Here is a 12464-nt window from a genome sequence, read left to right as displayed (position 1 = left end):
CTCTGGGCTCAATCTACAGTTCAAAATCGGCGCCATGTTCCCACTACGCACGGCGGCTAGTCACACTTTCACACACCCAATCACCGCTATCTTGTATCATGGGATTTGACGACAAGATATTCCTCAGCAGATCTTTGCAGGTAAGGAACGCAGCTATCCGAAGTATTTTCTTCTCATCATAAGATTTTACCACAAATCTCTCGATGAACCCTCCAAGCAAAAGCAAGCACGCATCCTACACACTTCAACTGCCAATCACCCCTGTCTGACATCATGGGTCCCAAGGCTCTTCAATCTCTCCAGCTCAGGGGAGGCGCTCGCTAGCTTCTTCTAGAGAAGGTTTCATGGAACCTTTCGAAGCCGGCTTTTGGCAGTTTCTCTGTTGGTTTGCTACGCATTTCCGCTCCCCATTCGGGAATAGTCAAAGAACATGCATTGATGCAAATCTGAAACGCGTAGCTCAAAGCACAGGCCAGCAACAAAGCTTCTGTGCAGAAGAATCCCACTGTCAAGCATCATGTAAAAGCCCAATCGAGGAACATCGGACAAAGAAGGCTTGCTTGTAGAATGCTAGAATCGGCCAGAATGATATTGAGGCTAAAACGTAGCTTGAAACATAGAACTGTCCGCTTTTGGCTCGACCTGCTTGTACGCTACTGTATGTCTGTTTATGCCTCAGCTGCAACTATCGACGATCTTTCCACAAACCACTCGGGGATTAACCACATTCTGTCCATGATCAGCGCCTCTCCTCCGTAGTCATCCAGTGCTCGTCTTGTTTAATATCCGAGACCTTGGAATTTTGCAAATCTCTTTCCACATATCGTATCGGCCATCGCCCGAATGCTGTGAAACTTGAACCTCAGCTCAATAGGCAGCCTACATCAAGACCATCTCGTATTATTCCCGTGACACTTTACCACTGTATGTATGTACCCATTTTGACTTTTCCACTTCGTCGATCCTGAAACAAGGTGCCATCCCGACTTTGTATGTGGATAGTGTTCATGCGGAAACCAGAAGTGGAAATACTCCCGTCCAAAGTCGGGTGCCAAGATGAATTAGAACTCGGCGCTCTTGTTTCAGAGACTCGAGCGCCTCCACATTTTCTCTTCCTCCATGTTACAGCCTTGTGGGTGGGTTCTCGTGGCTTTCTTGCGCTTCGATAAGCTTTGGGCTATGGCTTGACGATGTTTGTTTTTGGCACTGTCGATCACGCTAATGCCTGGGTGAAGCTGTCAATAGCACATGGATATGCCTTGCCGAGGTCGAGAGCCGTGAAAGCTAGGATGATCTTGAAAGGTTCTGAACGCGGGGTTGAGTTTGTTAACCTGGTATATGCAAACTTCAAGTGAAGACTCGAGGCTGTTTGCGCAAAGGGTATAGATTCCGAGTTGAGAATAAACTTTCTATGGTGTATATTCTGGATATTGCGGCTTGCATCCGACAAGTCGGCCAAAGAGAACCAGACATCCCATCAAAGAGAATGTCACAGCCCTTCTCACTCTTTGTTGCACAGCCTCCCCAAAGACCTCTGGTCCCTTCCAAAAGACAGGATAGTTATCATGAGACCAGCAAACTGTCATGACAGAGAGAAGCATTCCCACTGTACCTAATGCGCCATCCTTCTTGTCCATGATCAAGCTGATCATGTTGCGAAAGAAGACCTCTTTGTCCCCATCGCCAGGCTCAGTCCATTCCCTCACAACGAGATCAACGTCCTTTCCCGCTTTCCCTTCGTCCGTCTTGTCTGCGCGCATGTATTGGTGGATTGTGTACCGCGGTACGGTGATGATCCCGTCATCCTTTGAGAAGACAGCTGTGCGGTTTCCGACTGTCACAAGAGCATAGCCTTGGACGACTTGGAGGTACTCCGTGTGAGTCTCGTGCCAGTGAAGTCCTGTGCCTGGTGTGTCGTCGCCGGCTCTCAAGTAGATATCGACGACTCCCGGCTTGTTTGTTTGGGATGAGAAGTCGATACCTCCGGGTGGGATGAAGAGCTTGTCCTGGTTTCGTGTGACTGTGCGGGTCATGATGAGCGGCTATAAAACCAGTAGATTCAGGTGAAAGTTTTTGTGCAACATATCCCTGATTGTTTCTGTTCATGGAGTGGATTATCATTCACTGCAACGTATACATATTTCCTGTAGCCCGTCAGCTCGTCGGCGACTTTCGTCGTGATGCGGGGAGTATTACGCCGATCGAGCACTTTTTCAGGTCTGATCTGGAAGTAAGCATCAGCACCGGATAATTGACAGCAACGAATGACCAGAGCTACTGAAACACACGATTTTGTGCCACTCTCAGTGCTTGAAGAATGCCTATTCAGTCTGCTCTTGACGAGCCTGCGAGTAGATGCCTGTTGTTGAACCCACCTACCCTACAATGAACAAAGACATCTACTGCTCTCACAACCGACACAGACTTCCTGACTCATGTTGGGGCTTGCTGCTGTAGACTATATTGCTCGGTGACCGGATAATTGGTCTCTTCCTCGGCGTCATATGGGTTGATGGATCGGTCACAGAATTGGTTACGATCATCACTCAACCCAGAATCGCATGCTGTCGATCTCCTAATGGTTCTCAGCCATTCTCATCATGATGGGAATCATGGCGCGCATTTGACCGACGTAGTTGAAATGAAGCCTTTGACATCGTATGGTACAGACAGTCGAACCACCAATTAAATCAGCCTTCCTCAGCGTCAGCTTGTCTAAGCATTGGTTAGTCCAATAATCTTTATCAGCTAGAGTTCAATTGATGGCCGAGACCGTCGCTCATTCATGCGTCGCGTAAAGAGTCACTTTACTGGAGAAACACTGCTTGTAATTGCACCAAGTCTGGGCTCATGCGGTCTGAGTATGTAGGGTCATTAGCAACATGCTGCTGTCTTGATTGACCGATGATCACTTACACAACAACCAACCGAGGATGCCCAGATTGCGGACTTGGCTACTCGCAACGTCGCCCACGTTCTAGTATATACTAAGCTTATTCGAACTTACAAAGCACAGGACAGACAGACCGCGTATGTGATCCGGTCGCTTGCAGCTGTGGCAGCTGTAAACGGCACTTCTGTGCCGAACATAATAGCTGATCACTTAAACCTCTTTCGTTAGAGAATCTTCAGCGATATAACACTAGAGTTGCGATAACTGAGAAAAAGCAAAGAGAGGGTTGGGGTTCTTTGCACTGGAAGAGCATTGATCGTCATTTTTGTCTTGAATTGATCATGCCGACATTGGATAGACGTGGGGGTTCTTCTACCCCAGGCCAAGGAGGTTCCTCAGCTCGTAAAGAAGTATGGATGCAATCGCACTATTTCCACCATTTTACGATGCGTATCAAGATGAGATCGGGGGGCTTTGGCATTAATTAGTCAAACTGGCGGCAATTGACGTGAAAGTCTGTTGAAAGCCTTTGCAACGGCGGAGCATGTCTCCTAAACGCTACGATCTTTAGAGTCACCGATGCGCTTGAGATGTGCTGTGACTTAGGCATCTTTCTCCAGTCCGGTACGGAGTATGCATATATGAATCCACTCCAAGCTCAGCTGATCGTCATGGAATTATCGTCCATATCTAATTGGCAGTATCCTGAATGTGCAATATGGACAGTGGATTCCTACTATTAGCCCGCAACCCTCTCGTAGTAGGTCTTGAAGGTCTGCGAAAAGCAGGCAAAGCGCCTCGCCGATCAGAAAGAGGCACTTTGCGCCACATTGCTACGGCCACTTCCCATCCAGGCTGAGCGATCCGGCTCCAGTGCGAAAGGCAAACGATCCAGTGTCGGGACCAAGGAGCTCATAGTGTTCGTCTTTTAACAGGAGAACCTATGATATCCACGTTCTCGAAAACTTTTATGATAAGCTCCTCGACTCCTTGTGGTGGAATCGAGTATGCTTCCAGTTCTAGTTGTTTGCGATCGTATCACTCAAATCTTGGTGACATGGGATGTGAATGCGAAGTCCCGAACAACAGAGTCCAACTTGATAGGGAGCAACTCACCTCTTGTCGCGCTTCGTCCTAATACATTTGTAGATACAGCGCCAGAAACATGTCTAGTGTCTCCTGTCCTAGTGTTCCCCTCGATCTGAGTATTTATTCGAGCTCCTGTCTCGGTTGCCTTCTGGTCTCTGAACCGCCGACCCAACGGCTGGACACTTGGTCCTCAGCCTAACTTGCCTTCTTCAATTCATGCCTACACCGCTCGTGCAAACCTCCAAGAGCTATGATTTCTTGCACATTGGGCGGAATGTCGCCAACATTCTCTGCCGACTCTTCTCCGCCTTCGCCTTCCTGAACCTGAACCATACTCTTCTTCACATCCCATTTGAGCGTCCATCCAGTTCTGAACGTAGGGATGGGCCTCTTTGCGTCCTTAGGAAAAGCGGCACGGAGGCCTTGAATAAGATGTGGCAGTTCGAGTCCCATAAGGCCGTGGTTAATGGAGTTGCTGGGAGAAAATATTGCTGAAGTTACCAGCAACCACAAAATGGATGGAGATGGCCAGGATAGCGGTGGCAGCCTGCTCACGAGAAGAACCGCAGCCAAAGCCATTTCCAGAAACGAGAATGTCGTTTGGCCGACTAACTTTCTGAAAATCCGGGTCGTAGTCTTTCATGCAAGCGTTTGCCATAGCTTCCTTGGACACATTGCTCTCATAGGTCATCGATCTAGGATAGATCTGGTCGGTATCCTGACTGTCTATGTCCATGAAAACGATTTCTTCGCGAACAGACTCTGGGAAGCCTGGGAGGATCTCAACCGCAGGACCATTTGATGATGTCTCCGTTGACTCAACGTTACCAATGAACGAGTCTAACTGCTGAACCATATCATTAAAATCACTCTCAACGCTACGAGGTTGCCCACTGCCCTACCCATGGTCAACTACAGCCCAATTCTCAGGTACTTTATAAGCACCTGGTCCGGAGATGATACCCTTGAGTGCGCTAGCTGCCACAACCTCCGGGCTTCCAAGATAGGCGAGCGCCTCGCGCGATCCCATTCTGCCCTTGAAGTTACAGTTGGATGCAGTGATACCTATCTCCGGGTTCAAGGAGCCCAGTGCCGAGTCTGACACAAGCGCCTCAGCACCGGCATCAAGTAGTACTTGCCAGTCACCAGAGTCCTCAGCTGCCTCTTGTTCGCGTGACGATGCTGCCGCGATGAACATTTTAACACCACCCACGATCTTTGGAACGACACCTCCATTGGCTTTTGCAGCCTCTTTGAACACGGCGGCTGCTGCTTGGATGTCTGAGTGTCGAGAGTTTGTGCAGCTCACAACTGCCCAATTTAGCATGCTAACCTCGTATTGGGCCTTTGAACTTATGATATGCCTTGGATCTTGATGTTTTTAGGTGCCAGCTCATGCAATGGTATAGTAATTTCGACAGAAACAGGACCAGAGACATAAGGAGAGAGAGTACCAAGATTGAGATACAATTGCTTTGCACACAGAGCATCGAAGTCAGCAGCCAGTGGGCTGGCGCAAAGCTCATCGATTCGTTCATGTGTGATGCGCTCCTTCGCTGAGTGGTCCGGAAACATGGCTATTTCGGTAGCTTTATACCGCAGCCAGCGTTCGAGTGTAGTGTCAATAGGAAACACTTCAAATGTCAGCACACGGTAGAAACAAAATGACGGTCAAGGAATCACACATCCAGACAGAGCGCCTCATTATGTTGTCATGTTACTGATCTAATGGCTTGTTAGCGAGACCTTCCAGAAGTCGCATTTCAACCACATACCGTAAGTCGAGTATCAATAGGGATGCTGCTCATCGTTTTCCTCAGATCCCGTAAACTCGACACAATGGTTGAGAACACCGTTGCTGAACAAACCACAAAGAGCAACGATAAAATCTTTTCCCGTGATACCTTTAGGCAGAGCGCCACTCAGGCGCGTTCGTTCTGACGCTGAGTGTCATAGATAATGACTGACTTATGCTGCGAGATCCGTAGGACTTGCCTGTAACTTGATTCTTTCTTCTCCTCAAGATCGTGCCTATAACGTGCCTATAACGTTTCCTCGCTCTCAACCTGACGACCCTGTACTTTACTACCTCCTGCGCTAAAGCCTAGAGTAAGTGAGTTCAAGGATGCCTAAATGCAAGATTCCCGAACTATTTTCTAAATGGACCTCAATGCACGTCTTGGTCAGAATTCGACAGGGTTGAGAATGGCACGAATGCCTGATATTTATCTATGCCTTCCACAAGAGAAAGTCTTAAGCGGCCCCCTCAAGGCTATAACGATCTAGAGTTTTATCGGTGGCCGAGATTATAGGAACATTTGTGTCGTCAGCGACACCCAAGACCTGTGTCTTGTGTGAAGCACCGTTTTGAGGTAGTTGAGGGGGGGAAAGATAGACGATAAAAGATTGGCTTGGATGAAAAGAGTCCGGGAGCTGGATCATTTCAGGGAAGTTACATTGTCAAGCTAGATGAGGGCATAGTCTCATGATGACCACCATTTACTACCAATAGGAAGGGTCTGTGAAGATCATATCATCTATGGCTGCAGCTCATTCATGTCAAGTCAGCACAGCATAACTTGGTCTGTGAGAATACTACAATGTTTTCAAGAGTTGGGAGGTCGAGTTGGAATGCATGAAGATCATTAGGAACCGATCAGAAAAACACATTTATGCTAACACACCACTTTTAGAATATATGAGAGAGAGAGAGAGGTCAAGACAGTAGTGCCACGTATAAATACATACTTACCTTGTGCAACCACATTGACGTCCCAAGATCTCAGCTCTCATGCCTGCATATCAGGCCTGCTGAGTGGCAGCATCGTCGCAAACACAAAAGGATTTCAGTCGCCTGACAGATATCCCGATAGACTCATGATGCTTGGCGTGATTTTATTGTTAGCTAGATGTGTTACTTGCAGCTGAGACTCGTGGCTGACAACCCAAGTCAGCACAGAGAACTTAGTGATTCTGTGTGATCTTAACCAATCACTTGTGATATGAAAGCTAACGAAAATAAAATTACAGGGCATTGGCCCTGTTAGCATTAATCTATACTCTTTACTAAAGTGTGATGGGTGTTTCCGAGATATAGAAGTTTTGACCTTCGAAAAGGCTAAGGAGGGTCTCACTAAGGATGAGCCCGACGAGACACCTGTCACTCTTATGCGGAAGTATAGCGGAGATCGAAGCGGAGTTTGCTTTCCTTAGGTCAGACAGTATTGGACGTGGCAACGTCCTTACTTATGTGCTGGAGTTAAGGCTCCCTGTTCGGAGTTAAGACGCAACTCCCCTCCTCAGACTACCATTATGCACTGCACATATCCGGAGTTAGTTTCCGGTGATAGTGATCATGTTATGTGTTACTTGATGAGGGGAATCAAGTCAATGTCCAGAAGCACAGCTTCCATACATTGAAATAGGGAGACATAGGAAGAAGGAGCAGATATAAAGTCTGGCTGGTACCTGGTTCGCATCTCATTTTGCCATCTCACCTACTCTCCTTTCCAAACTCAGATCACATATTATTCTCCTCAATCATCATGGCACCTCCGGCCTCTCTGCCCACTAAACCTCTTAGCAGAACAGGACGTCAGATACCTGCTCTTGGTTTCGGATTGATGGGTCTGAGTGCAGTCTATGGACCCATTGAGTAAGCTCCCTACCATATGTGAATATCGTCCGTACTGACACTCGAACCTTAGCAATGATGAGAAACGCCTAGCAGTTCTGGACCGCGCCTGGGAGCTCGGCTATACGAACTGGGACACAGCAAATGCCTACGGTGATAGCGAAGTCCTGCTCGGAAAGTGGTTCAAGCTGCACCCGGAGCGTCGGGCTGACATATTTCTTGCCACAAAGTTTGGCTTGAGAACTGGAATCGACGAAAACGGGGCGTGGACTAGGTGGGCTGACAACAGTCCTGAATTCTTCAATGAGTGTCTCGAGGGTAGTTTGCAAAAGATGGGTGTTGATTATGTTGATCTTTACTATGCTCATCGTCTTGACACCGAGGTGCCCGTTGAGAAGACTATGGAGCTGATGGTCAAGGCTAAGCAGTAGGCTACACTAACCAGAGTCCCTCAGATCTTAGGCCATGCTGATATATGTGTATCAGAGAAGGCAAAATCAAAGCCATAGGCATCTCCGAATGCGCCGCCAGCAGCATCCGCCGAGCTTACGCCGTCGCCCCCGTCGATGCCATTCAGGTTGAATACAGTCCTTTCACATTGGATATTGAAAAAGAAGAGATACTCTCCACTTGCCGGGAGCTTGGAATCACCATCTTTGCGTACTCGCCTCTGGGTCGTGGCTTCTTGACAGGTCAGATCAAAAGCAGTGATGACTTTGCGCCTGAGGACCTCCGTCGCATGTTGCCTCGCTTTAGCCCCGAGAACTTTCCAAAGAACCTAGTTCTTGTTGAACGTCTCAAGGCACTTGCAGATGAGAAGGGCTGCACGCCGGGTCAGTTGGTGCTCGCCTGGCTATCGGCCTTGGGCGAGGATATTATCCCAATCCCCGGAACGAAGAAGATTAAGTATATGGAGGAGAATCTAGGGGCACTAAACGTGCAGCTCTCTCCAGAGGATGTGCAGAAGATCAGGGATGAGGTCGAGAAGGCTGAGGTTGCGGGCCATCGAAACCCGCCGGGTTTGTTCAATGAGTATACGGTTACTGTTGAGCTTTGAGAAATTCATTAGTTGATACTCCGAGTTCATGATATCTCAATGAAACATATCAAGCTAGCACATTGAGAAATCCAAATCAAGTTGAATCTATGTTGTATGGACAATAGGTCTTGGTGAAGCTCCCAGCCCCAAAAGGTCCAGACGCATTAAAATTCTTCTTATAAAATACGTTAAATATTCAAACTGTAATTACCAATATCTATTCTAGTGGTATAACAACGCTAGTCATGACAACAAATCATACAAAATCAAACCCAATAACCCTTTTACTCGTCATTACTCCACTTCCAGGCTTCCGAGATAGCCTTCCAGTACTGCTCAGGGTGCTCACGCATGTGTCCAACATGGTCAGTATCCACAAACAGCTCCTGTCGAGTCTCATAGCCTCTCTGCTGAGACTCAGCAATATAGCCCTCGATATCCATGTGAGAAATAATCTGATCCTCCTTGCTGTAGAGATACAATCGCTTGGAGTCTAGTGTCTCGTAGTTTGTATCGTCCACAACTCGCAGTGCGAAAGCACCAGAAGGCTCTCCACCTGTGAGCTTCTTGATAACGACGTCCAAGGTGAGGACAAAGCCCCAGATGCCCTTGGTGATGACAAAAGGCCAGGGGAAGAACTTGGCGGTACCGAGGGCCATGGCGTGGGACCATTGACCTAGTCTCTCCCACGACCAAAAGGGGTTTCCGGGCGTTGAGTCAAGGACAAGAAGTTGATGAGGCATCTGCCTACCATTCTTGTCCCTGAAAGCCTTGAGCGTAGTGGCGTAGCTGATAGCACCCGTGTTGGACATGCTGTGAATAAGAATAGGCGCTGTCTTTTCATCGAGAAGTCCATCGAGGTTGTCGATAACATGCTGCATGGCGCGTGTTCGTGTCTCAAGACCCGTGAACATAGCGTCGGAAATAGGGCTCAAGATGATAAGAATCTTGGAATGAGGGAAAAGAGCGCGATAGCCCTCGGCGTATTTCCCGACATGTCTAGCAAGTCCATCGCCCCAGCCATAGATGACAACAGCAGCTGGATGGTCCGCAGGCACTTTCTCTGAAGTCTCCTCGCTGACGAGAAGTTTGGCGTTGATGGTTTTGAAGCCCGCAAGCTCAGGAAGTTTTTTGCCCGACATTTTCTATGTTATACTGAGACTTTGTATAAAAGGTATCGGTTGTGCTGACGAGGAATTGACAAGGGAGAGATCCATGGGAGGCAAAGACATTTTATATATCTCCTTAAAATAAACTAAGTTTTTTAGTTTCAAAGGATCGAGTAATGTGTCGATTGCTGACATGGATTTTTGGCCTGTCAGATTCTATTGGGGACCGCGTATAAAGTCCGTCGGACGTTTATGCGGAAGAATTGCTGCTTTTGGGTATTGGAGCGGTCCCAGCAAAACATCCTGCGTCCCAACAATATGCAGCCGAGGTTCATGGAGAATTTTATTATAAATTTGGAGATGGCGTCGGGGAGTTTTATATAATATGCTCAGTGATGTGTACACGTATTCATGTGAGTTCAATTGCGTTTACAAAGCTGAATGGAACAGTCAGTATTTAGAAGACGAACGGTACAACGTTGATCCACTTGTCAGCGCAGATTTATTATTAGAGACTGGATATAAACATGCACAGATCAGTCTTGGCATGCGTCAAGATTGAATCCGACGACGAGTCATCTCCCTCGGAGTTATCAGGGTTGTGAGTAGGTATCTTACTCAGCCTTTTTGCAGCCTAAACATGCATATTCATCCGGTTGTTTGAGTGTCAGATGAACAGCAGCACCTCAAGTAAGCTAAGAAATCAAAGCGTCAGATCGCTCCTTATAATGGATATTATTACCAGTCCTTCTCGCAGTCATCCATTGATACCTCAATATCTGGGTTCCTCAAACGGTCCAGAAAGTAATCAAATTATCATTTTCTATCTGTCTATTATTAGAAGTCTAGTACGGTGGAGTGGTGACATGTAAAGCTCTCGGCTTTCATTTTTATTGAAAAACAATGCGATACATCCTGGTATATCCCTGAAATCAAGTAAAGTCCAATGTAGTCTTAGAAGGTAGCCGTGATCTTCCATCCAACACGATGGACTCTTGCAGCAAGGATGCAAGCAGTTCCCACCGCGCAGAATACGCCGGCAAAGATCTTGACTCCGAGCCAACCAGTTGGCTTATCAAGGATAGAACCGTTGATGGGGTTGGTGGTAAGTCCACTGATGGAGGAGAGACACAACACTATGCCGGTACGGAATCCAATCTCCGGGAGAGGAGAGATCTGAGCAACAAGAGGTGCAATCAAGGAGATGTAAGCACCGGAGCAGAAACCAAACAAAGCGGCAAATGCAATAATGCCGTCTTGTGTGTTGCAAGGAATCCAAAGGGCAAGAATCCAAAGAGCGGAAAGTGAGCCAACAACAATGAAGACGTTGTAACGGCCGATCTTATCACCAACAATTCCCGAACCAAGACGGCCAAAGAGACTGGCAGCATTCAGGATAGGGATCAGATACTGATCGAGGTTCGCGTCCACTCCAGCATGAAGTGCCTGAAGGGGTAGGTAGTCGATGGGGACGAACATGCCATAGGTAAAAAAGAAGAATCCGAGCGTGACAAGGATGAATTCGGGCTCGGTGAAAGGCTTGGCCAGCTGGGCACGGGTGATCTTCTGAGGATTCGGCGGGTGGAGCGACCTGACGGTGAGGTTGGCGATGACGAGGAGACCAAGCATCATAAAGGCACAGATTCGCATGGTCCAGCCGAATCCCTGTGACTTGATGAGGTGGCTGACCATGATGGGGAAGATGACACCCCCGATACTGGAGCCAGTTGCAAGTATACCAAAGGCAGCTCCTGTGTTGGTGGAGAACCATGCGTGAATCGTCGATAGGGCTAGATGCATTAGTCAGGGTCTGGGATGAAAGAAAATTGTAGACAAGACTTACCTGGCTGGAAGATGGCTGAGACACCAATGGCTGAGCATACACCTTGAGACAGAAGAATCTGGTAGTACTTGGTACTGATGGATGTCATCATAATGCCGAAAACATGCATCAAGCTTCCACCAAGAATGAGCCATCGAGGCCCATATTTATCATACAGCGTGCCGATGATCGGACCCATGGCCATGATGAAGAAGATTTGCAGTGAGGGAATCCATGCAATGGTGCTCGACGAGTACCCCTTGAGAAGATCGTTCTGGTAGTATTCCTGAAAAACGCCGACACCTAGAATATCTTAGCCAGCGCCACATGAAGCACAACATGAGACTTACTGTTGATCCAACCAAAACTGCAGAACGATGTACACCACGCGCCAAGAACAACAAGCCATGCTGCAAGACCACCATCAGGTGGCGGCGGGCCATGGCCATGACCTTGACCAGCTGGCTCAGGCTGCGTGCTACCATCTTCCAGATCCGACTTTTCGTTGTTGTAACCAGCCTCGTTCTGGTTAGGGTTCTGGGCTTGGTTCTGGAGCGTGAGCTCCGAGTTGTGAGGCGACACATTAGCCTGGGTTGCCATTTTGAAGATGCTGCTGTCCGATCGAAGGTTGCAGTTGCAGTTGTAGGTTGCTTCGAGGCAAGGGCATGGGGATATATAAACAACAGCAAACGCATGGCAGATCTGAGCTTAAAGGAGCTCCGTAGCACGCCTTATGGGGCTTCTTGGACACATTAGTCACGGCCATTTGTTCGTTTGGGTTGATTTCGCGACGCGAGGGTCCCAAAAGCCGACGATGGTTGACTGCTTGCGGCCGAGCTGAAGCCTCTGATTCGCTGCTTCGGTCTCGGAGCTCGCAC

The 12464-nt window shown here is 48.1% G+C and overlaps 5 protein-coding genes across 5 annotated transcripts; 1 reads left to right on the top strand and 4 right to left on the bottom strand.

Annotated features, from left to right (window-relative positions):
- Window positions 1-1409: 1409 nt before the first annotated feature.
- On the bottom strand, window positions 1410-2033 carry FPRO_07488 (uncharacterized protein; the record flags this gene model as incomplete). The annotated part of the gene is made up of 1 exon (XM_031234450.1): window positions 1410-2033. The coding sequence occupies one exon, from the start codon at window positions 2031-2033 to the stop codon at window positions 1410-1412; it is 624 nt and encodes a 207-aa protein (XP_031084186.1).
- A 2144-nt stretch (window positions 2034-4177) lies between these two features.
- On the bottom strand, window positions 4178-5557 carry FPRO_07489 (putative homoaconitase precursor; the record flags this gene model as incomplete). Its single annotated transcript, XM_031234448.1, has 4 exons — window positions 4178-4404; window positions 4484-4880; window positions 4917-5293; window positions 5437-5557. The coding sequence occupies 4 exons, from the start codon at window positions 5555-5557 to the stop codon at window positions 4178-4180; spliced, it is 1122 nt and encodes a 373-aa protein (XP_031084185.1).
- A 1970-nt stretch (window positions 5558-7527) lies between these two features.
- Window positions 7528-8673, top strand: FPRO_07490 (uncharacterized protein; the record flags this gene model as incomplete). The annotated part of the gene is made up of 3 exons (XM_031234447.1): window positions 7528-7637; window positions 7690-8043; window positions 8103-8673. The coding sequence occupies 3 exons, from the start codon at window positions 7528-7530 to the stop codon at window positions 8671-8673; spliced, it is 1035 nt and encodes a 344-aa protein (XP_031084184.1).
- A 266-nt stretch (window positions 8674-8939) lies between these two features.
- Window positions 8940-9797, bottom strand: FPRO_07491 (uncharacterized protein; the record flags this gene model as incomplete). Its single annotated transcript, XM_031234446.1, has 1 exon — window positions 8940-9797. One exon carries the CDS (start codon window positions 9795-9797, stop codon window positions 8940-8942), a length of 858 nt encoding a protein of 285 aa, XP_031084183.1.
- Window positions 9798-10718: 921 nt separating this feature from the next.
- Window positions 10719-12186, bottom strand: FPRO_07492 (uncharacterized protein; the record flags this gene model as incomplete). Its single annotated transcript, XM_031234445.1, has 3 exons — window positions 10719-11554; window positions 11608-11889; window positions 11937-12186. The coding sequence occupies 3 exons, from the start codon at window positions 12184-12186 to the stop codon at window positions 10719-10721; spliced, it is 1368 nt and encodes a 455-aa protein (XP_031084182.1).
- Window positions 12187-12464: the final 278 nt, after the last annotated feature.

This window comes from Fusarium proliferatum (assembly GCF_900067095.1).
Source record: "Fusarium proliferatum ET1 genome assembly, contig: FPRO_scaffold007, whole genome shotgun sequence".
In the NCBI taxonomy this organism is placed as follows: domain Eukaryota; kingdom Fungi; phylum Ascomycota; class Sordariomycetes; order Hypocreales; family Nectriaceae; genus Fusarium; species Fusarium proliferatum.
Note: the sequence above shows the minus strand (reverse complement) of the source record. Positions and strands in the feature narration are given on the sequence as shown.